Here is a 26,400-nt window from a genome sequence, read left to right on the forward strand (position 1 = left end):
GGAGAAACGGCCAAATATAACTCACAGTCATTGAGGTACGCACCGACAGGCGAAGCATTTTTATAGGTTATACTATTTTCAATGAAGTCAAATTGTTTTTTCAGACATTGTATGTGTGCTTTTGTGATCACATACTTTATAACATTTATAGCACTGTTATAGTAACAATAATGAGAAATCAATAATGATATTTGAAGCAGCCAGGGAGGAGTAGTCATGAATTTAATGAGACAAGAAAAGAAGCCAAAAAATCCATTCCAGGTATTTTGGTAATTTCATACTAATTAAGTATTGGTTTGCTTCTTTCATCCACTGTTATGTGTACGTTATGGTAAGTTTGGGCAGACTGGCTTAATATAGGATTAAGATCATCAGTCACCATTTGTAATGATCTTTCAGGCCAGTTAGATTTCATTGGAGTTACATCCTGTGGTGGATGTAGTTCTAATTCCCAAAGCATTTGATCATCAATATCAATAGTAGTGTAAGTCTTATTATTTTTAGGCAGTTGTATTTGACTAGGAAAGCCAGTATTACACCATGTACCAGTAAAGTTATGATAAAAAGTACTTTGATTATAATACAGGTCAGAAAGTACGAGAGAGGTATTTTGTAAACCTCCCAACGAAATTTCTCTTTATGCTTACACTGTAAATTTGTTTGCATGGATGCTGTTGTTATAGGCCAAGTAGAAGTAAATCTGGGGCTCTATTGCTGTTCAGGGCACAGCCTCACACCTTGTCAGAATTAGCAAATTTGAGTGGATGGAGGGGTCCATCAGGAATTCTTTGATAAGGGTCATCTTCCCCTACAGGGAGAATTTGGGTAGAATTCGACATGCTCTCTGTTCCTACTAATTGAACAGTATGGTTTGTTGTAAGATTAGGTACTAAACTGTGAATTGCAGGACCTTTAGCAAATTTCTGTAAGTTAGGTAGGTTATATGATTTCCGTAGATGTACATTTTGGGCTTCTGCCATGAGCAAGGAAGGCCATTGGCCCCTTGCTACTTCAGATTCTATTGGAATGAACATCTCTGAAAGCCCTTGTTCAGTTATAGTACATGCTCTCTTCCATCGTTGAGTATGGGCATTTCCTGTCACAATACATTCAGTTTGTTCCAAGCATCTTAATAATGGTAAATGACCCCAAGAAGATGAACATCCTTTACCTTCTTCTTGGAATAATAGTCCTTCTAAGTTACCTTTTTATATTAAAATTTTTTTTCTGAGTGTCCTTTTTCATTAATGGCAAACTCAGCCTGTCCAAGAACACCTAACCCTGATCCTATACTTCCTAAATCTCACTTTTCCCCTTGGGTCCTGTGCTGATTAACCCACCAAATATGTTGTTGCCTTTGCAGGCTAATGGCTTTGGTGCAACTGGGACAAAGGTTTTGGACCCCAAAGTGAGGAGTTCCCCAGGCTAATGTTAAATAGGTAGTAGTAACACCTGAGTATAAATTTGTTTGTTATGCCATAAGCTTCCCATAAACTTCCTGGTCTTATGGTAAGATTGAATTCAGGAGGGGGGTTAGGCAAGTGAGTCCAATATTGTCCAAGGTAGCAGGTGTAATACAACGGAGGAAAAGTGACAATGACAGGTCTAGTCCTGAGTGTTGGTTGAGCGTCTACCTCAGATTTCCTCTGCTTCTTGGCCATGAGAGGGTGCTCTGGTTTTGGTTAGTTTCAATCATGTCTCAGTGACAGGTGCAGCCATCCATTTAAAAGTGAGATCTGGATGCTTTTTTAGATGAGAAACAGGTATCCATGAATCAATGTCTTGTAATTTAGATGTGCATGGGTCGTTTAAAAGTACCTGACATGACACCTTCCAGCGACGCTGGAGGGAATTCTTTCACTGATGTCTTTTCTAGTCTATGAAATCTCCTGGCTCTAGACTGTGACCAAGGGGATCCTTTATGTTGGAATCTAGGAAAGCTTCTTTATCCTGTTGATGATAGGCTTGAGTATAAGACATTAGAGACTTAGAGTAGCTGGTCACACCAGCATAAGACAACAAGAGACCAGCAGAAGGTTGTGTACCAACAGACACTGATCTGCCAGTGACCATCCCATGTGGGGCCAGTTCATGTTTTCCGAGAGAGCACTTTGAACAGTTGATGAAGCCAAAGGCAATACCTTAGGCCAGGAAATCCAGTCTATAGGTATATAACAAAACCTCAAAGATAATCAACAAGACTAGAATCCCACATCTACAAAGGTGTAACATAATTTTTTCCACAATTACCCTCAGTTTTTACCAAAGATAATCATACCTTGAAAAACTTTGGGTTACTTTCTAGTACATTTAGAAATAATTTATGTTATCACTTACCTTAAGCCAATTAACAAGAGATCTTTCAGAATTTGTACCATCCAGAGGTAGAAAAATATCACATATATATAACATACACATATAGACACACATAGATACAGAGGCAGATACAAGAAGAGACTTTAAATAGTTTTCATTGAATTTTTGCTCTGAATAAGGTACACTACAACACTCACTAATTAATAAAAGGTTAGATCAAAGCTGTATGTCTGGCAGTATTAAACAGCTCCTAACTCATTCTATGAGGCCAACATTACCCCAACCAAAACCAGACAAGGCCAACACAAAAAAAGAAAATTACAGGTCATTATCACCGATAAAAATAGATGCAAAAAGTCCTCAACAAAATATTAGTAAATCAATACAATACATTAAAATGATCATACACCATGATGAAGTGGGATTTATTCCAGGGATGCAAGCATGGTTCAACAAATCAAACAATGTGATACACCACATTAACAAAATGAGGAATAAAAATCATATGATCATCTCAATGGAAGCAGAGAAGCATTTGACAATATCCAACATCCATTTATGATAAACAACTCACACTAAAATGGATATAGAATGAAAGTAACTCAACATAATGAAGATCAATATGACAAACCCACATCGAACATCATACTCAACAGAGAAAAACTGAAAGCTCTTCTTCTGAAGACAGGAACAAGACAAGGATGCCCACTTTCACCACACTTGTTCAACATAATACTGCAAGTTTTAGCCAGAGCAAATAAGAAAAACATAAAGAAATAAAAGGGATCCAAATTGGAAAGGAGGAAGTAAAATTCTCTCTGTTTGGAGATGACAGGTTTCTATGTAGAGAAAGCCCTAAAGAATGCATGAGAAAACTTTTAGATATAATCAACAACTACAACGAAGTTTCAGGGTACAAAATTAACCTACCAAAATCTGTTGCATTTCTATAGACTAATAATGAAATAGCAGAAAGAGAAGTCGAGATTACGATCTCATTTACAATCAAAATAAAAAGAATAAAATTTCTAGGAATAAATTCCACCAAAAGAGTGAAAGACCTTTACACTGAAGACTAAAAGATATTATTGAAAGAAATCAAAGAATACTTAAAGAAATGAAAAGATATTCCAGGCTCATGGGTCAGAGGAACAAACATAGTGAAAATGTCCATATTTCCTAGAGCAATCTATGCATTGAATGCAATCCCAATTGGAAGCCCAATGACATTCTCCGTGGAAATAGGTCAAAGATTCATAAAATTTATATGGAACAACAAAAGACCCCAATTAGACAAAGCTATTCTGAGAAAAAGGAACAAAGCTGGAGGAATTACAATCCCTGACTTCAAAATATACTACAAAGCTATAGTAATCAAAACAGTGTGGTAGTGGCACAGAAACAAACACACAGAACAATGGAACAGAATTGAGAGCCCAGAAACAAAACCACACATCTACGGACTTCTAATCTTTGACAAAGGAGCCAAGACCATGCAACGGAGAAAAGAAAGTATCTTCAATAAATGGTGTTGGGAAAACTGGACAACCACATGCAAAAGAATAAAAGTACTCCATTATCTTACACCATACACAAAAATTAACTAAAAATGGATTAAAAACTTAAATGTAAGACCTGAAACCATAAAACTCCTAGAAGAATATATAAGCAGTACACTCTTTGACATCATTCTTAGCAGTATCTTTTTGAATACCATGTCTCCTCAGGCAAGGAAAACAAAAGAAAAAATAAACAAATGGTACTACATCAGAATAAAAAGCTTCTGCAGGCAAAGGAAACTATGAACTAAAGGAAAAGACAACCCACAAACTTGGAGAAAATATTTGCAAATCATATATCCAACAGGGGGTTAATTTCCAAAATATACGAAGCACTCATACAACTCAACAACAAAAACACAAACAACTCATCACAAATGGGGGGCCAGCCCAGTAGTGCACCGGTTAAGTTCACACATTCCGCTTTGATGACCCAGGGTTCACTGGTTCACATCCTGGGTGTGGACATGGCAGTGCTTGGCAAGCCATGCTGTGGCAGGCATCTCACATATAAAGTAGAGGAACATGGGCACGGATGTTAGCTCTGGGCCAGTCTTTCTCAGAAAAAAGAGGAGGACTGGCAGCAGATGTTAGCTCAGGGCTAATTGTCCTCAAAAAAAAAAAAAAAAAGAATGGACAGAAAATATGAACAGACATTTTTGCAAAGAGCATATACAGATGGCCAACATGATAAGATGTTCAATGTCACTAATTATTAGGGAAATGCAAATCAAAAGTACAGTGAGATATCACCTCACACTAGTCTAATTAGCAAGATAAAAATAACAAATGTTGGAAAGGATCTGAAGAAAAGGGAACCCTCATTCATGCTGGTATGAATGTAAACTGGTAAAGCCACTATGGAAATCACATGAAGATTTCTCAGAAAATTAAAAGTAGAAATACCACACGGTCCAGCTATCCCACTACTGGATATTTACCCAAAGCACTTGAAATGAATAATTCAAAGAGACTTATGCACCCCTATGTTCATTGCAGCATTATTCACAATAACCCAGACGTCGAAGTACCCCAAATGCCCAACCACTGATGTATGGATAAAGAAGATGTGGTATATCTACACAATGGAATATTACTCAGTCATAAAAAAGACAAAATTGCCCCATTTGAAACAATATGGAAGAATCTTGAGGGTATTATTTTAAGTGAAATAAGCCAGACAAAGGCAATGTATGATTTCAGTCATATGTGGAAGACAGATAAACACATGGATAAAGAGAACATATCAGTGGTTGCTGGAGGAGAAGGGGGTGGGGGATTGGCAAAAGGGGTAAAGGGAGCAGATATATGGTAATGGATGAAAACTAGAATTTTGGTGGCGAGCACAAAGCAATCTATACATAAAGTGGTAAATAATAATGCACACCTGAAATTACTCAATGTTATAAACCATTATGACCTCAATAAAATAATAGAAATAGAAATAAAAATACAAATGTTCACATCCATTAAAAAAAGACTTCCTGCTTTTGTTAGGTGTCATTAAATCTCAGAGATATCACAAGGCCATCAATGTTTAAAAAGCATCTCCAAGGCTCCTCCAAAGATAAACAGAACTACCATATAACCCAACAAGTTTACTCAAAGGTAGATACCTAAGAGAATTGGAACAGGAACAAATGAATGGGTAAAGAAAATGTGCGATACATAGATAGATGAATGTAAACATATGGATGTATATTATTCAGCCATAAAAAGGAATGAAGTTCTGATACAGGTTACAACATGAATGAACCTTCAAACATGCTAAGTGAAATACATGAGACACAAAACGACAATATTGTGTGATTACCCTTCTATAAACTATCTAGAATAGGCAAATTTGTAGAGACAAACATATTAGTGGTGACCAGGGCTGTGGGAGGGGGAGATATTGCATAATGGGTACAGAGTTTCTGTTTGAGATGATGAAAGTGTTTTGGAAATAGATAGTGGTGAAGGTTGCTCATCACTGTGAAAGCACTAACTGCCACTGAATTGTACACTTAAATATCATTCACATTGTAAATTTCCGGTTATGTATATTTTACTGCATTTTAAAAAAAAAAATATTTCTGAAATATGTTGGGAGGACAAGAAGTCCTAACAGAAGAAGATAATATGAAGGATTCAAAGCCAAAATGTATTCCTCACCTCTCATTTTTCAAATGTGGGCTTTACCAAACAGCCTGGGAACTTGTCTTTGTTTCTACTGAAACACATCGTCTGTGGCACTGAGCTAACAGGACAGCCTAGTGGCTTCAGGGTGTGGAGAAAATGGGTGCCCGTGAGAGCCAGGTGTCCTTAACAGGAAGGGGCCCTTGTTACCACTGGGTGTTCAGACACCATGGCTGCTGGGAATGTTGCCTTCCTCTGTGAGCTTGGAGTTGGCGCTGTCCTTGGTGCAGAAAATCCCCTTAGGGACTTGGTCCCCAAGGACAGCCTGGAGTTCACAGCGTCAAGCCCAGGCTGGAACTTTTTGTGTTAGCCACATCTCTTTAGAGCTTTCTCGGGCTGGTAGACCAGCTACTCCTTCCCAATATTGAGAGCATGATATTGACATCGAAGTTGGTTTTTCCTCCCAAGTCTCTTCTCAGACCATTTCACTCAGACAAAGTGAAGGCTTCCCTGATGAAGACCTAAGAGCCGTATTACTAGAATTGGCTCTCAGAAATGCTACCATATATTGTTGATGCAAAACACAATGCACTCTGAGTTTCAAAGCATTCACTTCTGCTTGGGTAATGACTTAATTGAATGTAAGAATCTGGTTTAACACACTTCAGTGATTCACCAACCACCTTTATTAGTTGCTGCCCTAAGTTAGTTTTCCTTAACACAGTAATATTTCACTTTACTGTTTTGACATCCATAAGGCAACATCACTTCACTGCAACACTACCCATGTGCAAATGAGTACCTGATACATGCATCCTGATGTTGTGAACAATGATAGAAAAGATTACATCATCTCTTTAAGACACCATTTCCTTAGACACCTGGTTTCATCTTGATTTTCTTTAAAAGAGTTAAGCGTTCTTTCAAAGGTAGATTCTTTCTCCTTTCACTAGTCATGCTTGCAATTCCCAAACACCCTGCAAATAATGCCAAATAGAAAGAGCTTATGGGACAACTCTATTTGTCCATTCACCATAAGATGAAGTAGATTCTAGCACCTAAAAATTGTTAAATATATATTTAAAAAACTCCTTCATAGTCATGTCAGTTAGTAAACAAAGCATATTCCTAGTCTCCAATCAGTTTACTTGCCAACATTTAAAATGGTGTTAAATAAACTAAGACGGTGAGTCCCCAGTCTGTCAGGCCTGTTTCAGGTGGCACTCTTGTAATCACAGGTATCCAACTGGCTGAGTTGAAGTTTGCTCAGAAATAAACAGTTCCCTGGCCAATTTTCTGCTTTCCTTTCCTCTGACCCCATCCTGCCTGGTGCATGCCTGACTAGATCACATCATGAAAATGACGTCCTGGGTGACTGGTTTGTTCTTTTGTTTTCTTTGTTCTTGAGAAAACAATTCAGGCTTCATTATTTATTTCTTATTTCTGGTTTATTTTTGAGGAAACAGCAAGAAATGGTGGGAAACAGAACTTGGAATTCGAATTGACTCTGAAATCTAACTCTGTCACTCACATAGCTCAGGCCAACCTCTGGCATCTTTATTTTCTCATTGAGACCACACAGCCATAAGGACTACTCCATTGGGTTTTGGTGAAGAAAACAGAAAAAGGTATATGAGACTGCTTTCATACCTTACAGAGAGCTATACAATAGAAGCCAGTATTGTTATTCTAAGTAAAGTTGATAAACTGTAACTTAAAGAAAATGAAAATAAACATTTGATTTCTAGATTGAAGGTGTTCCATTGTGTCCTAAATCAGTCTTTTTGTGACTCAGTCTCTTCTCTTTTGCTAAAACAGGCTAACTGAGATATTACAAGAGGGTTTTAACTAGTTGCGATATTTATTTTCAAAAAGTATCTATGAGGCAGGTAACATAATTATGTAAGTAAGAGGTCTTTAACTTTTAGCCTTTGATTTTTCTAATGAGTGAATATGACCCAGTCTTAAAAAGGAATGTCTTCCAGGGTTTTTCACCATCTTCTTAGTCACAGAAGTTAGTTACGCAATTGACTTTGTAACCGGTTATTTCAACGGCCACAGATTATGAAAAACAAAAAATGAAAATACCCTGCAAAGGAAAATAACACACACACATCCCTCTCGAACCGAAAAGACATTTACAGTCCAGTAGCATTCACATATGATATCTGTCTTGTTTCCCTCTGAAGGTAAGAGGGAAGTTAGGTGGTTCTCCTCATTCTTGAAAAAGTTAGAAACACATCTAAACCGCAAGGCAATCCTTAAAACTCACTTTCCTCATCATAAGTTAGTTATCTTAAGGTGACCACACGTGTCAGAAGGACTATGTACTTTGCCCAAAACATCAACTTTCTAGACAGTGGAGTCCCAAACTCCATTTTCCATGTACGGCCCAGTGCCATGCCGAGCCGTATGAGAGCCTGAGGCAAAAGGGAAAGTGAGCGCTCCTCTGGACATGCTTTTACGTAGTTTTTTAATGGTTAATATTTTTGCAAAGACAAAGTAGTTGAAAATATACTGAAAAATTGCAAAGTCGTGTATATTAAACTTCACATTATCTGTTTCCTTGCACTATGTATCCACCCACACAGCATGGGTCTGAGCGTCGTGCTAGCGAAGAGGCTGATCTTGTCTTTAAAACTTTGGCATAGTGCTTATCATGCATTTCGTGGCATTAATTTTTATTTTTTAAAATATCGTATAACTTGGATGCTGACGGGGTTTTTTGGTGCGCTGCTTAAACTGAGACCCTGAGGAGAGTGCCTTCTCGCTTCACCTCATCCCGGTCCTGTTGAGCCAGGTGGAAATATGAATGAATGGAAGATGAAAACTGACGACTAAGCCTTGGTCTCAGGGAGACAACAAGGGTGGGTGTGACAAACTGGAAATCCTCGCTCAGCCCCAAAGGAGCCTCCAAAATTTAGTATCGAGAACTATGTTACCATGAGAAATGTGAGCCCATAGTACTGTCAAGTCTACTGAATTTCAAAGGAATAAAAAATCTGGCCTTATGATAAATTTTGTTCATTTTTAATGGAAGCAACGGAATCAAGAAGTTTCAAACACTCTGAGGCTAAGGGATGAAAAACATGGCTGCCTGCTGAATCTGATTCCTGGGCAGCCAGTTCAAAACCTTTGTTTCAGATAAAAAATACTTTTCCAGTAGCAATGATCTTATAAACTTTCCTCTCATAGGGTTAGTATGAGCTATAAATATTCTAAGCTTTATTATTTTAGTTGGTGAGCCATTGTTTTTGCCTCCAAACTCAGGGGCTTTCAGCTATGAAGTAAGCTCTTGGTCTGAAGCAATTCTATGAATGTCTGTGATTCAGTATCAATAGGGTTGGAATCCTGAGGTCACCCGGATTCTTACGGAAAGGAGTTTAAAAAGCATGATGTAGACAAATGTATTTCCTGGTAAATAAACCAGACTAAAGGCCAGTTTACTTAAAAGCCACAAATCTTTTAAATGTTTGTATATCTTGACATTTTTGTTTCTAACCCATTCATCTTTGGAAAATGCAGTGCTGTTCATGCACACCTTCCGGAATCCTTGAGTTTTGTTCCGACCAGATCCATGGATGAGCAAAGGGTGAAAGAAAACGGTGTCTCCCTTCTCCACCACGAGGTGCACTTGGTCGTTGTTTTCATCATCGTCCTCAATGCCATGGAATATTCCGTTAACCCCCTCCTAGAACATATAAGAGAAGCCAACTCTGTATTTGAGGGAGTATAATAATTAAAAATTTTATCAATGACTCATCAGGAAAACCAAAGTTTCTTGAAGTTCTTTCAAGACAAAGAGATAAATAAATTGGAGTCTTAAAAAGAATTAAATATACAAAAACTTCTCAGATGTCTGCTTTTGGAAAGTCACCTGTTGATATTAAGATCATGGATATCTTGGACCAAATAAAAAATTTGGAATTTTCACCTACCCTTCATTACTGAATTATAAATGAAGATCTAGACCAGCTTTGCATTTTACCGTTAACTCAGGGGACCACTCTTTTAGCTGAATCTATAATTATTCTTTCCCAACACGATATTCTCCCCACCTGGAACTTGACATAAATCATTCTTGTATTACTGAGGAGTGTCTCTGAGAAGCCAACTATTCTCCCAAACTAGAGGAAATAAAATGTTCGATTTTTCTGAGCTCAAATATCACTCAGGTCATGTCCAGAGTAAAGAAAGAAGAATAGTACATTAAAACATTGTGTTTGGTTATAACTATTTCCAACATTAGTTACTGTTTTAGGTATGGTTATGTTTTTAATAATAAAGAAACTAAAGGGAGAAGTGACTTAAAGTTTACAAGCCTTGATGGAGGGGAGGCTGTTGCTGTTTTGGGAGGGCAGTGTCCCATTCCTCTTCCTAAGACTATCTCAAATTCCTATGAGAAATGGCTCCTTTCCTGCTGCATTCTATTGGGACTTTGAGCCAGTGTGCTTCTCTCCTGTCCAGCATGGATAGGTGACCCAAGCTAAACCAATGTGACCTCCCACTGGAGCCCTTTAGAATCTGAGCAGAGGATCAAAGAGACTAGACATAGTCAGGGTTCAACTGCCCCACCAGGCACCCCTCCCTGACTGTTCCTGCCAACCGATGACTTCCGATTTCCTGCCCACCAGAGCTAGCCAGCCTTTCCTTGGACTTTCCACATCCCCGAAGCCCTCCAAAACACCCCCTTTGGCTTAAGTCGGCCAGAGCCCACTTCTGTTGTTTGCACTGAACCTTTCCTATATCTCAACTTAATTGATGCATCTCACAATTTCAGATTTTATATCAGAACCCAGACTAAAATATTTTCACTCAGCACTAACCATCAGTCAAGAATTCAAACTAAAGGAGACAGAAATTCCTATAGCCATAGTCTTTACATCCTACGGAACCACATTCATTCTTCCTCCCCTAATAATGGGAGCTTTACCATTTTAACCATCATTATGGGGTTTTAAGACCTTATTGTCTTACAACTAAAATGCTAATAGTCTCTCTGGTTTCTCTACCTCTGGACTCCTACACCCCCAATACATCCTGCCCAGACCCCAAGATTTCCGTCTTGAAGGAACGATTTGATCTCATCATTCATGGTCTGAAAAACCTTTGATAGTCCTCTGGCATCAACAGCTGAGTCCAAAAACCATGGAACAGCCATGCAATGAAATCCCACTCAACCTTCCTCAGAGCCTCCACTCGTCCCTCCAGCTGGAAGGAGAGGAGCTCTCCCTCTTCTTTACTCCGAGGGCCATCAGTCAGTGTGTAAAACTTACGTGGCACTTGTCACATGCACCTGGGGTGGCCATATTTAAGTCTTACTTCTGCAATTAGTTCTAATAATCTCAGGTCCTACACAGCACCTACCAAAGTTCCCCACTTTGGTTGGCTTTCAAACACTTGTTGAAAGAACAGAAATGTTGATGATTTTACGTGACATCGTTGAGTTTTCCCTGATCCTAATTGGAACTCCTAGAGCAATATTTTGCTAAGGAAGGAAACGCCATTACATTAGTAAAGCTCTTGATCTATACTGATGTGAAATTGAAACAATATAAGATTCTGATCAAGACCCAGCACCTAGGAAGACCTACCTCCCACTGGGGATAATGATGTGGCTTCAAGGAGCTTTTGTGTGTGCCTGGGAGTACGGCCAGACAGCCATTGTTCCGGTCGATGTGCTCCATGGCCGTCCAAGCACAAACAATGTTATTGCTGGGCCTGAAGGGGAAATAGTGCAGGTCCTGGTGCAAGGGATGACAGGATGTCTTCTTGCCTGAAACAGAATCTGCTGTTAAAACATGCTCAAGTCTCAGAATTCTTCTCCTCTGCATGAAAACCGGAACAATGACCTATCCCGGCCAAAGCCAAAAATTTGAAACATTTAGAAAATGAGACTCACAAGATAAGCACTGAATTGGAATATCAGATCAACATGTTGATCCAGATTCTATACTTGTTTCTGGGTTTCTTATTGCCAAGTACTGACACACACTATTTTCTAGCAAGTCGTACATATGTCGGTAGCTCTAGTGTCATGTATTCCTTTATAACTCTGGTTAGGGCAGACAGCCTAGTGTTCAAAAAGACTTTGATGAATTATACTGAAGAAAATGGCCAAATCTGAGGTCCCTTGATAGCTTTCCAAGTGGCTGAGGCACAAAAAATTAACTAACTAAATAAAAGGCCTCTCAGAGGATTTCCCCTGAACTAGAGGCATTTGGTATACAATCCCTGTGTGCAATCAGAGACACCATGATCACTTTTGCTCTCTGAACTTGGGTCCCCAGCCACCCACTCTCTCCAGACGAGGCATCCAGGGAGGGAGGGACTTGGTGATGTTAAGCTGCAGGCCTGTCACAGAGACCTTTCCCAGCATCTGGAGGAAGAAAAGGTAGGAAAAGAGGAAGGATCTCTAATGGCTGATTTCCTGTGGCTGGAGCTGAATTTCTCAGAGTGGCCCAGCAGCCACCCGCATTAAACTCTCGGGGAATGGCTCATTAAATGCACATTCCTGGGTTCTACCTTCCGAATCAGCCTCTCTGGGAGTGAGGTCTTAGAAGCTCCATGTTAGAAAGCACAAAACTTTTAAAAACAACTGTAAGATGTGATTTACAAGAATAGATTTAACTTTGTTAGTCCTAAAATGTCTTCCAATCAGGAAGGCAGAATCCACACTATCATGGGTGAGATCATTAACAAAGCTCAGAGATGGTCGAGAAGAGGAGCCTCTGGCACATGAAGAGAGGTGTTTCTGAAACTGCCTTTTTGAGGAGCCAGTCATCAGAAAATGCAGCAATAACCCCACAGTGGAGATCTGAAATCACTCACTATGACACATCAATGTTGATAGGATGGAAGCTATTTTAGGACATCAATAAAAGCCCACAGATTCATTTAGGCAAAGTTTAGCAGTTACACACACGGCTATGGTTGGAACATCCACCTTATGTACCCTAATTAACAAGTTTTTAATTCTCCTTCACGAGAGCCCTTTACCAGAATCTGGAGGTTTGTTTATCAGCATTGTATGCATGGCCATAATATTGGGTCCAGTGAAGCACTCCACGTATTTCAGAACCTAAGGGAAAAGGGGGGAAAAAAGCTCATGGGAAATCAGATGCACAAGCAAGTCACACAAAGTCCAACTATCTACACAGGAATCCAGATGGCAATATTTAAAGAGCAATCGGTACTTTACGACGTTGCAGACAAAGCCTGAAAAAGTGAGCAATTGGAAATCTACCATACTTTGAATAAACAGGCTTTTTGGAGCCAGTCGGAAACTTAACCACTTTTTCTACAGGAAAGGTACGAGTGCCTATGAGATATCAACTGGGAAGGACAGGAATGCCTTTCTTTCAACCAAAGCTGTGGACGGTTGTCCTGTGAGAAGGCAGCTTCCTCCTCCTTCAGGTGACTCTTCCTAAGAAGGGACCATGAAAGGACCCAACACCTCTGCAGCTGTCATGAGTAGCCCAGAGGAAAGCTGAGCAGTGGCTCAGAGGACACTTCATGATCAGTGCAGCCACTCACTCAACACCTCTTGACTGACATCTGGGAACCAGGCAGAGTGATGGGAAATGGGGACACAAGGGTGAGCCGTATAAGCAGGTCCCTCCACCATGGAGCTTATATTCTAGTGGGAAGACGATGTGAAACAAATAGTGATATGGGCAACTGTGGTGAGACATAACCAGACCAGATTCACAAGACAAAGAGAAAAAAGAAAACATGATTGAATTTACCATGAATAGGCTCAGCAGTTTCACCGCTGTGGATACACTGTATGGAGTGTAAGAAAGGTTGTCTCAGTAACACAGAATTCCTGCCCTTCTTAACCAAAGGTAATTCGCACACTCTGCAGCAGGGTTTCTCAACCTGGGCACCACCAGCATTGGGGGCTGGGTAAGTCGTTATTCGGGGAGCGGGCTGTTCTGTGCATTACCGGATCCCTGGGCCCCATTAGCAGCATCCCTGGCCTCTAGCATTAGAAGCCACTAGCACACCATCCCTCCTGTGGGACAACCAAACATGTCCTCAGGCATCGCCTAATGTCCACCTCCGATTGAGAACCACTACTCCAGGGCCACAGTTGAAAGGTGTGAGATAAAGGAAAAACAGCCAATTTCAGAGTCAGGATGCAGATGGGCTATAGACTCAGAAAGAAAGAAAACGCAGGAAAGTCTTGAACCTCAGGGAGAGTGCAGTATCTGAAGAGCTCCTCATCTTCTTGGAAATCTTGGACCTTTGTAATCATCTTTTGACTTGGAACATATTCTGATTTTGCAATGGTCACATCTCTCATTACCACTAATCTCATTGGTTCCACCTCCTTTCTGCAGATTCTTTCAAACTCATTCCTAGAAAATTAAATGGGCAATGATGTCAATACCGCTGACTCCAAGCACCTGCCTGGCCTTGTTCTGTGGAAAGACGGGAAGATTTGCGGGTGGTTTCTCTGCCCTCAGTTGGCCTCCAGCCCCAGGTAGAAGAGCTGTGATGAGAAGGAGGAGAAAATGGCCAACTCAGAAGTCCCGGTCTCCCAACTGTGAGGCTGCAGTCCCCCACCAGAATTCAGATATTCCTTAGCTTAGCAGACCAGTGGGGAATACTCATGATTTGCTTACTTCTGAAAATCGTAGGCAACACTTCCACAGCACTCACACGTGCCAGGCCCTGTTCAAGCATTCTCTCTCTATTTTACCTTATTTATTCCTCATGACAACTCTAGGACAGAAGTGCTACATTATCCCATTTTACAGATGAGCAAACAGAGGCAGGCACAGGCTCAGGAAACTGCCCAGGACACACAACGTTCAGTGGTGGGGCTCAGATTAAAGCCACTCAGTCTGGCTCCAGCCTATGTTCCTAACCACTTCCTAATGACCCAAATCACTGGAATATATCTGAACCTGCACAGGCTAATCTTTCTCTCGTTCCCATTTCATACGTAAAGCACATATTTCTGTAAAATAGCAAATAGCGTTACTGTACCTAAAGCATTCAATATCAGCATCAGAGACCAGCTTTTTAATTACAAGAAATCCATTGTCTTCATAAAATTGTCTCTGTTCCAGGGTTAGAACACTGTTATCCCGAGTATACCTAGAGGAGAAAAGATATTCTCAAATGAGTCCAATCAAGAAATCACAACCTAACAATATGAATCATAAAACTGAGAAACCCTCAGACTCCTACACCCAGCATTTCTATTTCTAAGGCTTTACCCTCAGGACATATTCTGTGAAAAATTTAAAAGCTTCAAGTCCAAAGTATTAATTATTGTCACCAAAAAAACTTGCATTAATGGAAGAATAATTAACTAATTCTATTATATACACTCAATGGGATATGAGTCAGGAATTAAAAATGATGATAATGTTTCAGCATGAACAACACTTATTATAGTAAAATATGATTACAATTACGTGAAACCAAGACATTATTTGTAAAAAAAAAACAAAAACAAAAACACCCAGACTGCAAAGAAATACAACAAAAAATATTTTTTAACAGAGATCGCCCTAATGTAATGAAATTATAGCAGATTTTAAAAAATTCTTTCTATTTCTCTGATTTTTAAATTTTTTCTGTAAGGAATACATATGATTTTTCAGGTGGGAAAAAATTCAATATTCTTACTTGTCTAGTTCATGCATTCTCAGAAAAACCAAAGTAACAAAATCCAAATAAGAGTATAGCGTACACACAACCTCAAATCATTCAGCCCATTCTTCTGGATTGGAATTGTGACTCATGAGAACATACCATGGGGATCATGGTCTTTCCTTTAAAGACAATTTGAGATAAACCAAGATGCTACCTAATGTATCACTATGACCAAACTACAGGTTAATTGTAATGAGATATACCACACACGAATTTAAAAAAAATCACATTATGCACTTTTTGACATTTGTCCTCCATTCTGAATTTTAAAATATATATAGAAAATTAAAGTCAGGGTCTTCAAAATTTTCCACGACTGTTCTAATTAGAAAAAGTCCTGGAAATGGAGAAATGTATAATGAATTCTCATCAGGCAACATGATACGTTGTATTTTATATCCTAGTTACCACTAGAAAAACCCTTAGATACATTGTATGGTTCAAAACTAAAATTCAATCTACTTACTGGAATTGTTGAGGATGGAAACCGGCAGGAGGAACAGCCCCTGAAGTGGGGTGAGCTATCTAGGAGGTGAATTAAGGCAGATAAAGTAAAATTGAGGAGAGCCCAGCCCCAAGCCTGCTGCAGAACCTCACTCTCCCCAGCCAGGGCCCCCACAAGGCCCTCATTCAGACTCCACACTCCAGGCCCAGAGGGAGTCCTCCCCCCAGAGCCCACACCTGGGCAGTCCCATGCCTCCTCTCTGAAGTCTGTTGTCCTTTTGTGCCGTCTCCACCTACCGAGGGGAAAGATCCAAGATGGCGCCGTGAGTAGTCCTCTTTGTCTCTCGCCCTTCGAGTCTACAATTATTTGGACACTTATCACTTGACAAAGGATATCCAGACAGCATCTCAGGACGTCTGAGACGCCCACGCGACTATACATCGGAAGGCGCACGGACTTTCCTCCGGGAGGATGTGGAAATAGGTGAAAACTCTCCGACCCCGACGGGCAGCCTAGTACCCGCAAGCGGCTTTCTTCCAATGGACGCCCCCAGAGGATCCACACACATCTAGGGCAGGAGCGAGAACACAACAGAGGAGCGACGGTGGAAACAGGTGACCAGAACCCTACCTAAACCCCCCGCAATTACTCCTAAACGCAGAGGGAAACTTTGGAGTTGCACACCTGAGCCCACGGGGAGAGTCTCTCCCCGCCATTGGCGGGGAGACCCAGCCTGGTGCTCGGGGCGCCCGGAGGGTCCCAGAGAGAGTCACAGAGGGTACGGAGGTCTCCCAGCTGCCGTTGCCCGCCCCGTGGGGCTAGGGATTGCCAGAGATCTCGGAGAGGACCGGGGCGGGGGGAACTTTCAAAGGCCGGTTCTGCAACCTGGAGGGGAAGCGCCGGAGCTCCGCCAGGCAGCAGACAAAACTCTCTGTCTGCCATTAGCAGAGGGGCCACACCCAGCATTCAGGGCTCCCGGGAGAGGCCCGGAGAGAAGCCCAGAGGGCGGGGCGACCCCCAGCTGCCGTTGCCCGCCCCGTGAGACTAGGGATTGCCGGAGATCTCGGAGAGGACTGGGGCTGGAGAGAGTTCCAGAGACCCAGCTTAGTAGCCTAGGGGGAAACCCTACAGGCTCACAGCAGCCTTAGGGAAAGCCTCTGCACAGCACCAGTAGAAGGCACCCAGCTGCCAGCCACAAGGCTGGAAGACCCCAGGGCAAAAGCAGCATAGCTAGGTGTACTAACCACAGACTGTAGAAGATGCCAATAGCTCTCCTGCGACCCATAGAGGACAAGTGAGATTCGGTGGGTGCCGACAGCAACGGAGCAACAAATATAAGTGATCCCACCCCTGGCTGCTGGAAAAGCCCATAACACCGTTGCAGACCCCAAGGAGAGAACACATCTAGGTGGGCTGCAACAGTAGGCACCTGCAGCCTGAAGCCCCCCTGTGACGGCCCCCACGGCAGAGGAGGGAATCCAAAGGGCCACTGTGGCTACGAAGAGGGGCCCAGGCCCAGTTAGCAACTACGGACAGGGTTCCTGGTTGGTGAAGTATAAACAGCTGCTCCCACCACCGCAGCAGCTGAAACAAGTGAAAGGAGCAACTAAACTCTATCTCCATGCAGAGGCACAAATCAACAACATCAAGCAATATGAAAAAATACATTAAATCTTCAGAACAGAAAGAAAGTAACAAATACACAGAAAACAATCCCAAAGAAAATGAGATATATAACCTAAATGATGATGACTTCAAAACAGCCATCATTAAGATTCTCAATGAGTTAAGAGAGAATTCTGACCGTCAACTCAACGAGTTCAGGAGCTATGTCACAAAAGAGTTTGATACGATAAAGAAGAACCAAACAGAAATATTGGAAATGAAGAACACAATAGAGGAGATTAAGAAAAATCTAGATGCTCTGAACAGTAGGGCCGATAATATGGAGGAAAGAATTAGCAATTTGGAAGATGGCAATATAGAATTGTTGCAGGCAGAGGAGGAGAGAGAAGCAAGACTTAAAAGAAATGAAGAAACTCTCCGAGAATTATCAGACACAATTAGGAGATGCAACGTAAGGATTATAGGTATACCAGAGGGAGAAGAGAAGGAGAAAGGGGCAGAAAACCTATTCAAAGAAATAATGGCTGAGAACTTCCCAAATCTGGTGAGGGAGATGGATCTTCAGGTGACAGAAGCCAATAGATCTCCAAACTTTATCAATGCAAGAAGACCAACTCCACGGCATATAGTAGTGAAGCTAGCAAAAGTCAACGACAAGGAGAAAATATTAAGGACAGCCAGGCAAAAGAAACTAACCTACAAAGGAACCCCCATCAGGCTATCAGCAGATTTCTCAGCAGAAACTTTACAGGCTAGAAGAGAGTGGAATGATACATTCAAAAATCTGAAGGACAAAAATCTACAGCCGAGAATTCTCTACCCAGCGAAAATATCCTTCAAATACGATGGAGAAATAAAAACTTTCCCAGATAAACAAAAATTAAGGGAGTTCATTGCCACAAAACCTCCTCTTCAGGAAATCCTCAGGAAAACCCTCATTCCTGAAAAATCCAAAAAAGGAAAGGGGCTACAAAACCAAGAGCAGAGGAGATAAGTAGAAGGACAACAACAGAGAGTAGCAGCTCTACATCAGAACAGATTAAACCATGGGACGAGAAACAAAGGAAACTGAAGAAAACCGGAAAACAAGACACAAAATGGTAGTGGTAGGCCCCCACGTCTCAATAATCACTCTAAATGTAAATGGATTGAACTCCCCAATCAAAAGACACAGAGTGGCAGGATGGATCAAAGAACAAGATCCAACAATATGCTGCCTCCAGGAAACACACCTCAGCCCCAAAGACAAACACAGACTCAGAGTGAAGGGATGGAGAACAACACTCCAAGCTAATAATGAACAAAAGAAAGCAGGTGTCGCTATGCTAATATCAGACAAGGTAGATTTCAAAGCAAAACAGATAAAGAAAGATAAAGAGGGACAGTATATAATGATAAAAGGGACTCTCCACCAAGAAGACATAACACTTATAAATATATACGCACCCAACACAGGAGCACCAAAATTTGTAAAGCAACTCTTAATAGAACTAAAAGAAGACATCAACAACAATACAATAATAGTAGGGGACCTCAACACACCATTAACACCAATGGACAGAACATCCAGACAGAAAATCAACAAGGAAATAATAGAATTAAATGAAAAATTAGACCAGATGGACTTAATAGATATATATAGAACACTTCATCCAAAAACAGCAGGTTACACATTCTTCTCAAGTGCACATGGAACATTCTCAAGGATTGACCATATTTTGGGAACCAAAGCAAACATCAATAAATACAAGAGAGTTGAAATAATATCAAGCATCTTTTCTGATCATAACGCTATTAAACTAGAAATCAACTACAAGAAAAAAGCAGAGAAAGGTGCAAAAATGTGGAGACTAAGCAACACGCTTCTCAACAAACAATGGATCATTGAAGAAATTAAAGAAGAAATCAAATATTATCTGGAGACAAATGAAAATGAGAACACGACATACCAAATCATTTGGGATGCAGTAAAAGCAGTCCTAAGAGGGAAATTCATCGCAATACAGGCTCACCTCACTAAACAAGAAAAAGCTCACGTAAGCAACCTCAAACGACACCTAACAGAACTAGAAAAAGAAGAACAAACAAAGCCCAGAGTCAGTAGAAGGAGGGAAATAATAAAAATAAGAGCAGAAATAAACGATATTGAAACAAAAAAGACAATAGAAAGGATCAATGAAACAAAGAGTTGGTTCTTCGAAAGAATTAACAAAATTGACAAACCCCTAGCCAGACTCACCAAGAAAAGAAGAGAGAAATCGCAAATTAATAAAATCAGGAATGACAGAGGAGAAATCACAACAGATACCAATGAAATACAAGAGATCATAAGAGAATACTATGAAAAACTATATGCCAACAAATTGAACAACCTGGAAGAAATGGACAAATTCCTAGACTCCTACAATCTCCCCAAACTGAATCAGGAAGAAATGGAGAATCTGAATAGACCAATCACAAGTAAGGAAATAGAAACGGTAATCAAAAACCTCCCCAAAAACAAGAGTCCAGGACCAGATGGCTTCTCTGGAGAATTCTACCAAACATTCAAAGAAGACTTAATACCTATTCTCCTCAAACTGTTCCAGAAAATTGAGAAAGATGGAGAACTCCCTAACACATTCTATGAAGCCAACATCACTCTGATCCCCAAACCTGACAAGGACAACACAAAGAAGGAGAACTACAGGCTGATATCACTGATGAACATAGATGCAAAAATCCTCAACAAAATTTTGGCAAACCGATTACAGCAATACATCAAAAAGATTATACACCATGATCAAGTGGGATTTATACCAGGGACACAGGGATGGTTCAACATCCACAAGTCAATCAACGTGATACACTACATCAACAAAATGAAAAACAAAAACCACATGATCATCTCAATAGATGCAGAGAAAGCATTCGACAAGATCCAACACCCATTTATGATAAAAACCCTCAGTAAAATGGGTATAGAAGGAAAGTACCTCAACATAATAAAGGCCATATATGATAGACCCACAGCCAACATCATACTCAATGGACAAAAGCTGAAAGCCATCCCTCTGAGGACAGGAACAAGACAAGGGTGCCCACTTTCACCACTCCTATTCAACATAGTACTGGAGGTGCTGGCCAGAGCAATTCGGCAGGAAAAAGAAATAAAAGGAATCCAAATAGGTAACGAAGAAGTAAAACTCTCGTTGTTTGCAGACGACATGATCTTATACATAGAAAACCCCAAAGAATCCACAGAAAAACTATTAGAAATAATCAACAACTACAGCAAAGTAGCAGGGTATAAAATTAACGTGCATAAATCAGTAGCATTTCTATACACTAACAATAAACTAACAGAAAAAGAACTCAAGAACTCTATCCCATTCACAATCGCAACGAAAAGAATAAAATACCTTGGGATAAATTTAACCAAGGAAGTGAAGGATCTAAACAATGAAAACTACAAGACTTTCTTGAAAGAAATAGGCGATGACATAAAGAGATGGAAAAACATTCCTTGCACATGGATTGGAAGAATAAACATAGTTAAAATGTCCATACTACCTAAAGCAATATACAGATTCAATGCTATCCCAATCAGAATCCCAAGAACATTCTTCACAGAAATTGAACAAACAATCCTAAAATTCATATGGGGGAACAAAAGACCGCGAATTGCTAAAGCAATCCTGAGCAAGAAAAACAAAGCCAGCGGAATCACAATCCCTGATTTCAAAACATACTACAAAGCTACAGTGATCAAAACAGCATGGTACTGGTACAAAAACAGGTCCACAGATCAATGGAACAGAATTGAAAGCCCAGAGATAAAACCACACATCTATGGACAGCTAATCTTCGACAAAGGAGCAGAGGGCCTACAATGGAGAAAAGAAAGTCTCTTCAACAAATGGTGCTGGGAAAACTGGACAGCCACATGCAAAAGATTGAAAATTGACCATTCTTTTTCACCACACACCAAAATAAACTCAAAATGGATCAAAGACCTAAAGATTAGGCCTGAGACAATAAGTCTTTTGGAAGAGAATATAGGCAGTACACTCTTTGACATCAATTTCAAAAGAATCTTTTCGGACACTGTAACTCCTCAGTTGAGGGAAACAATAGAAAGAATAAACAAATGGGACTTCATCAGACTAAAGAGCTTCTTCAAGGCAAGGGAAAACAGGATTGAAACAAAAAAACAGCTCACTAATTGGGAAAAAATATTTACAAGCCACTTATCCGACAAAGGGTTAATCTCCATAATATACAAAGAACTCACACTGCTTAATAACAAAAAAACAAACAACCCGATCAAAAAATGGGCAGAGGACATGAACAGACATTTCTCAAAAGAAGATATGAATATGGCCAATAGACACATGAAAAGATGTTCATCATCGCTAATCATCAGGGAAATGCAAATCAAAACTACACTAAGATATCACCTTACCCCCGTTAGATTGGCAAAAACATCCAAAACCAAGAACGACAAATGTTGGAGAGGTTGTGGAGAAAGAGGAACCCTCATACACTGTTGGTGGGAATGCAAACTGGTACAGCCACTATGGAAAACAGTATGGAGATTTCTCAAAAAGTTAAAAATAGAAATACCCTATGACCCAGCCATCCCATTACTGGGTATCTATCCTAAGAACCTGATATCAGATATCTCAAGAGTCCGTTGCACCCCTATGTTCATCGCAGCATTATTTACAATAGCCAAGACGTGGAACCAGCCTACATGCCCAGAAACTGATGATTGGATAAAGAAGATGTGGTATATATACACAATGGAATACTACTCAGCCATAAAAAAAGACGAAATTGGCCCATTCACAACAACGTGGATGGACCTCGAGGGCATTATGTTAAGCGAAATAAGTCAGTCAGAGAAAGACGAACTCTATATGACTCCACTCATAGGTGGAAATTAGTATATTGAGAAGGAGATCTGATGGGTGGTTACCAGGGAAAAGGGGGGGTGGGGGGAGGGTACGGAGGGGGAAGTGGTGTACCCACAACATGACTAACAAAAATGTACAACTGAAATCTCACAAGGTTGTAATCTATCATAACATTAATAAAAAAAAAAAAAAGTAAAATTGAGGAGTCAATCTTTTCTAGAAGCAACAGTCTGCCCTGGATTGGCTCTCACAAGGGAAGGCAGGTCCTAAACAGACATCAAGCAAACTGCTGACACACATAACCTCTGACACTGACGCACTGCTGCTGGCAGCACTCCATTGCATTCTCACAGTAGCCTGAGGAGGTAGCTGGGGGCCAAGAGCTTTATTATCGTTCCTGCTGAACAGAGCACGAAGCCTAGGCCTGGCGGCTCAGGAACTGGTCCAAGGTCACCCAGCAGAAAATGGCTGAGCCATGACTTGACCCACAGGCTTTTCTTCATAGCTTCCATCTATTCTCATTCATGTGACTGCTCCTTCCACTAAACTGCTGAACAAATCATTGGAGGGCTATTCTAGAAGTAAGAAGATACATGTGCTATTCACAAGAGGTACTTAATTTAGTGGGAGTCCCGTCAACATATTGGAAACAGTTCGGCCGGTCAAGAAAAAAAGTCTATAAAATAAACAGTGACTCCAAGAAAAGTATAATCCACACAGTTGAGTATGTTACAGAACTAGAAACTGTAATTTTCTTTTCGATCCAGTAGTCACAGATTATTGGTTTAGCATCTCGTTGTTTCTTTTTTTCTTCTCATTTTTTTCATTGTTTCTTTAGCTTGAAGAATTACCTTCAGAAGGTCCCTTCTCATCAATACATTATTTTGTAAACGATGTCTTTATATAATGGGGACAATATAATAGTCAAGGAGGGAGGCAGGCCAGGAGGCAGAATTACTAGCTACTGTCTGTTTTCCCCACAGCAGAGAGGTTAACGACTTTCTTCACCTATTCTCAGCACAACGTGGTCACCAGGACATTCTGGACGTTGGGCTTTTGGTTCAAAGTGCCTTTGTCCTTTCTACCACTCCAGCATGATGTTTTTCATTATTGATGTTCTTGCTCTTGGAGAATACTTTTAATGCTGTGGGAATGTTTACTATATAAAGTTAATAAATCTTTACAGTGTTTACTACGTAAAGTAGTAAATGTTTACTACATAATGCTAGTAAACATGAAAAAATGGATGCAAAAGTGTACATACAGTATTCTTCTAATTATCTAATTATGTAAATGCATAGAAAAGTGACACACCAAAAAGTTTACCAATAATGACTGTGAGTGGTGGAATACGGGTCACATTGGTTTTCTCCTTTATGCTTCCCTGCATTTAAAAACTGCATTACGTTTTGTAGTTCAAAAATTATTCTTGATTCCAGAATCCATGTTTCTTCAAAACAGTTAGGGATGGGGAGAAACTGTCACAAAATTTCTAGTAGTCTACTTAAGATTAAACCACATACATTCACTGAAAATCTAGGCAGAACTGTCCCACACCAGAGCCACTAGCCACGTGCATTTAGATTGAAATGTGTTTAATGAAAGCTTCAGTCCCTCAGCGGCACTCCTCACATTTCAGGGGCTCCATAGGCACGTGTGGCTAGTAGCTACGGTATGGGACAGTGCTGGGACAGATTTCCACCATCACAGAACGTTGTACTGGATGGTGCTGTTCTAGGAAACACACATGTAAAAAAATCTAAGCTCTGACCTCACAAATATTATAACAAGAACCAGCAGGATCAGATATGAAATTTAAAAGTACTAACAGCCTGGACAGGGAAACCTTAATTTCTAGTTCCAGTTATATCTCATTCCAGTATACTCCTGGTTCCACAACTGAGCAGGTATCAGAAACCAAAAGTGAAAACAGATTGCTGGCCTCTCCCCCAGGTAAGTTGATTCCACAGGTCTGAGATGAGCCTGAGAATCTGCATTTCTAACAAGTTCCCAGGTGATCTTCATGGTGCTGGTCGAGGGACCACACTCTGACAACCACTGATTTCGTTAAATGACCTTGGCCCAGAGTTGTGAACTCCCCTAGCCTCAGCTTCTGAGTCCTCACCTGGAAATGAGGTTCCATGATCACCTGGGTTCCCTGTATCGGTCTACGGACGGATTTAAACTTACAAGGGTTCTGATACATCGCTGCTTGGAATCAGCCGGGAGAGCACTGGTGACAGTAAAACGAACAGCTGTATCATCATTTTAGGAGACATTTCAGGATCCTAAAAACAGCAGAACAGAAGTCGCTTATGGAAAAATCTCAGCCAAAGTTTCCTACGGAGCTTCCCAAGTCTGTCCCGAAGAAGACACTTCTCCTGAGCAGGCAAAAACAGTTCTACAAGGCAGTTTGGTTTCTGTGCCATTCAGTGACATCTCCCCGCATGCGTCCCGGGCACACGCATCCCCCCGGGATTCACTTCTGCAGAGCAACTCCGCAGGCGGACACAGGGCTCCAAGTCCGTCTGCAGGACACGCTGGAACGCGCCTGTGGTCCGCAGGCGCCCAGGACCGCCGCACCCGGAGCTCCCTGGAGGAGGAAGACTGCAGGGCGGGCGGAGAGCGGCTCCCCCTGCACAGCCGGCCCGGGTGTCCCCCGCGAGGGCCCTGCGGCCGCCCGCCCGCCAGCCTGGGCTCCCGGGGCCCGCTCTGCGCTGCGGCGTCCCTGCGCTGGGCTTCCACATTTCTACACGTATCTAGGTCTGCTGGCTGCTGCAGAGGTCACGCGCCGACAAATGCAGAAAATGACAAGCAGCTGAGGACGGACGCCCCTGGGAAGGACTCCCCACCCTCCTCTCATAAAGCAAGGGACAGAGGCCCGAGAGGGACGGACGCTGGAGGGACGCCGCTTCAGCCACCGCAGCCAGGTCCCCCCGGGGCCTTCGGGACCACGAACTGGCGTGGCGGCTGCGCGATGCGCCCTGGGGCCACCTCCCCGGCCGGGTCACCAAAAAGCCTGCCAGGCGCGGACACCGAGACGGGGCCCCTTCCAGCCCGAGCCCCGCGCAGCCCAAAGGATACGACGGCCCCGGCCGAGCGGCGGCCCAGCTGGCCCAGCAGGATGCGCAGGCGGGCGGCAGCGCGGGGCTGGTCCATGACCGCGGCGAGGAGCTGTGAGGGCAGGGCCTTGGTCCCGCTTAAATCGGCCGGCCTCTCTGTCTCCAGGCGGCGGGAGGACCCAGCAGCGGCCGCGCCCGCCCAGGGCTCGGGGCTCTGGGGAGTGCCGCCCGGACCGCGGGCTTCTGCGGGGAAATGTGACCTTGTTGGGAAAAAAAGAGTCTTGGCACATATGATACAGTTAAGGATCTCAAGCTTGTCTTCGTTTTTCTTCTTTCTTTTTCTTTTTTTCGTGAGGAAGACTGGCCTTGAGCTAACATCTGTTGCCAATCTTCCTTTTTTTGCTTTAGTAAGATTGTCCCTGACCTAACATCTGTGCCAGTCTTCCTCTAGTTTGTATGTGGGATGCCACCACAACATGGCTTGATGAGTGTTGTGTTGGTCCCTGCCCAGGATCTGCACCCAGCCTGGATGTTCTGAGTGAGCTTCAAGCAATGAAAAATCTTCTCAGGTGACTTTGACATATCACTAGCCCCACTCCCATCCTGTTGAGAAGAGCTGATCTCTGGTATTTGGTGAAGGGTTAAGAGGAAGGAAATCAGAAAAAAAATCACACACACACAAACATGCACTCCACTCATTTCCA

The 26,400-nt window shown here is 41.6% G+C and overlaps 1 protein-coding gene across 4 annotated transcripts; it reads right to left on the reverse strand.

The window, feature by feature from the left end:
• LOC103567243 (phytanoyl-CoA dioxygenase, peroxisomal) lies at positions 1-25,906 on the reverse strand. 4 transcript variants are annotated; one of them, XR_011535021.1, is made up of 8 exons: positions 25,719-25,906; positions 16,132-16,190; positions 14,991-15,101; positions 14,188-14,356; positions 12,993-13,074; positions 11,584-11,769; positions 9,535-9,684; positions 1-6,970 (listed from the first exon to the last, which is right to left on the reverse strand). XR_011535021.1 is itself a non-coding variant. In XM_070601178.1 (8 exons), the coding sequence occupies exons 1-8, from the start codon at positions 25,791-25,793 to the stop codon at positions 6,947-6,949; spliced, it is 852 nt and encodes a 283-aa protein (XP_070457279.1). In that variant the 5' UTR covers positions 25,794-25,906; the 3' UTR covers positions 1-6,946. The 4 variants fall into 4 exon arrangements, 3 of the variants coding, with proteins under 3 accessions (XP_070457279.1, XP_070457278.1, XP_070457280.1); XM_070601178.1 differs by having other exon boundaries at positions 11,588-11,769; XM_070601177.1 differs by lacking the exon at positions 1-6,970 and having other exon boundaries at positions 6,997-9,684; positions 11,588-11,769.
• Between the last annotated feature and the right edge of the window lie 494 nt (positions 25,907-26,400).

Source organism: Equus przewalskii, chromosome 30, assembly GCF_037783145.1.
Source record: "Equus przewalskii isolate Varuska chromosome 30, EquPr2, whole genome shotgun sequence".
NCBI lineage: Eukaryota > Metazoa > Chordata > Mammalia > Perissodactyla > Equidae > Equus > Equus przewalskii.

Bases quoted from the DNA above. Each gene is read 5' to 3' on its own strand.
- LOC103567243 (XM_070601177.1), bottom strand. From the start codon at position 25,793: ATGGACCAGCCCCGCGCTGCCGCCCGCCTGCGCATCCTGCTGGGCCAG. The intron at 14,357-14,990 runs GTACAGTAACGC...TTAATTTTCTAG, and splicing joins GCTGATATTGAATGCTTTAG to GAATGAGTTTGAAAGAATCT. The intron at 11,770-12,992 runs GTAAAGGGCTCT...ATTCTGTTTCAG, and splicing joins AAACAAACCTCCAGATTCTG to GCAAGAAGACATCCTGTCAT.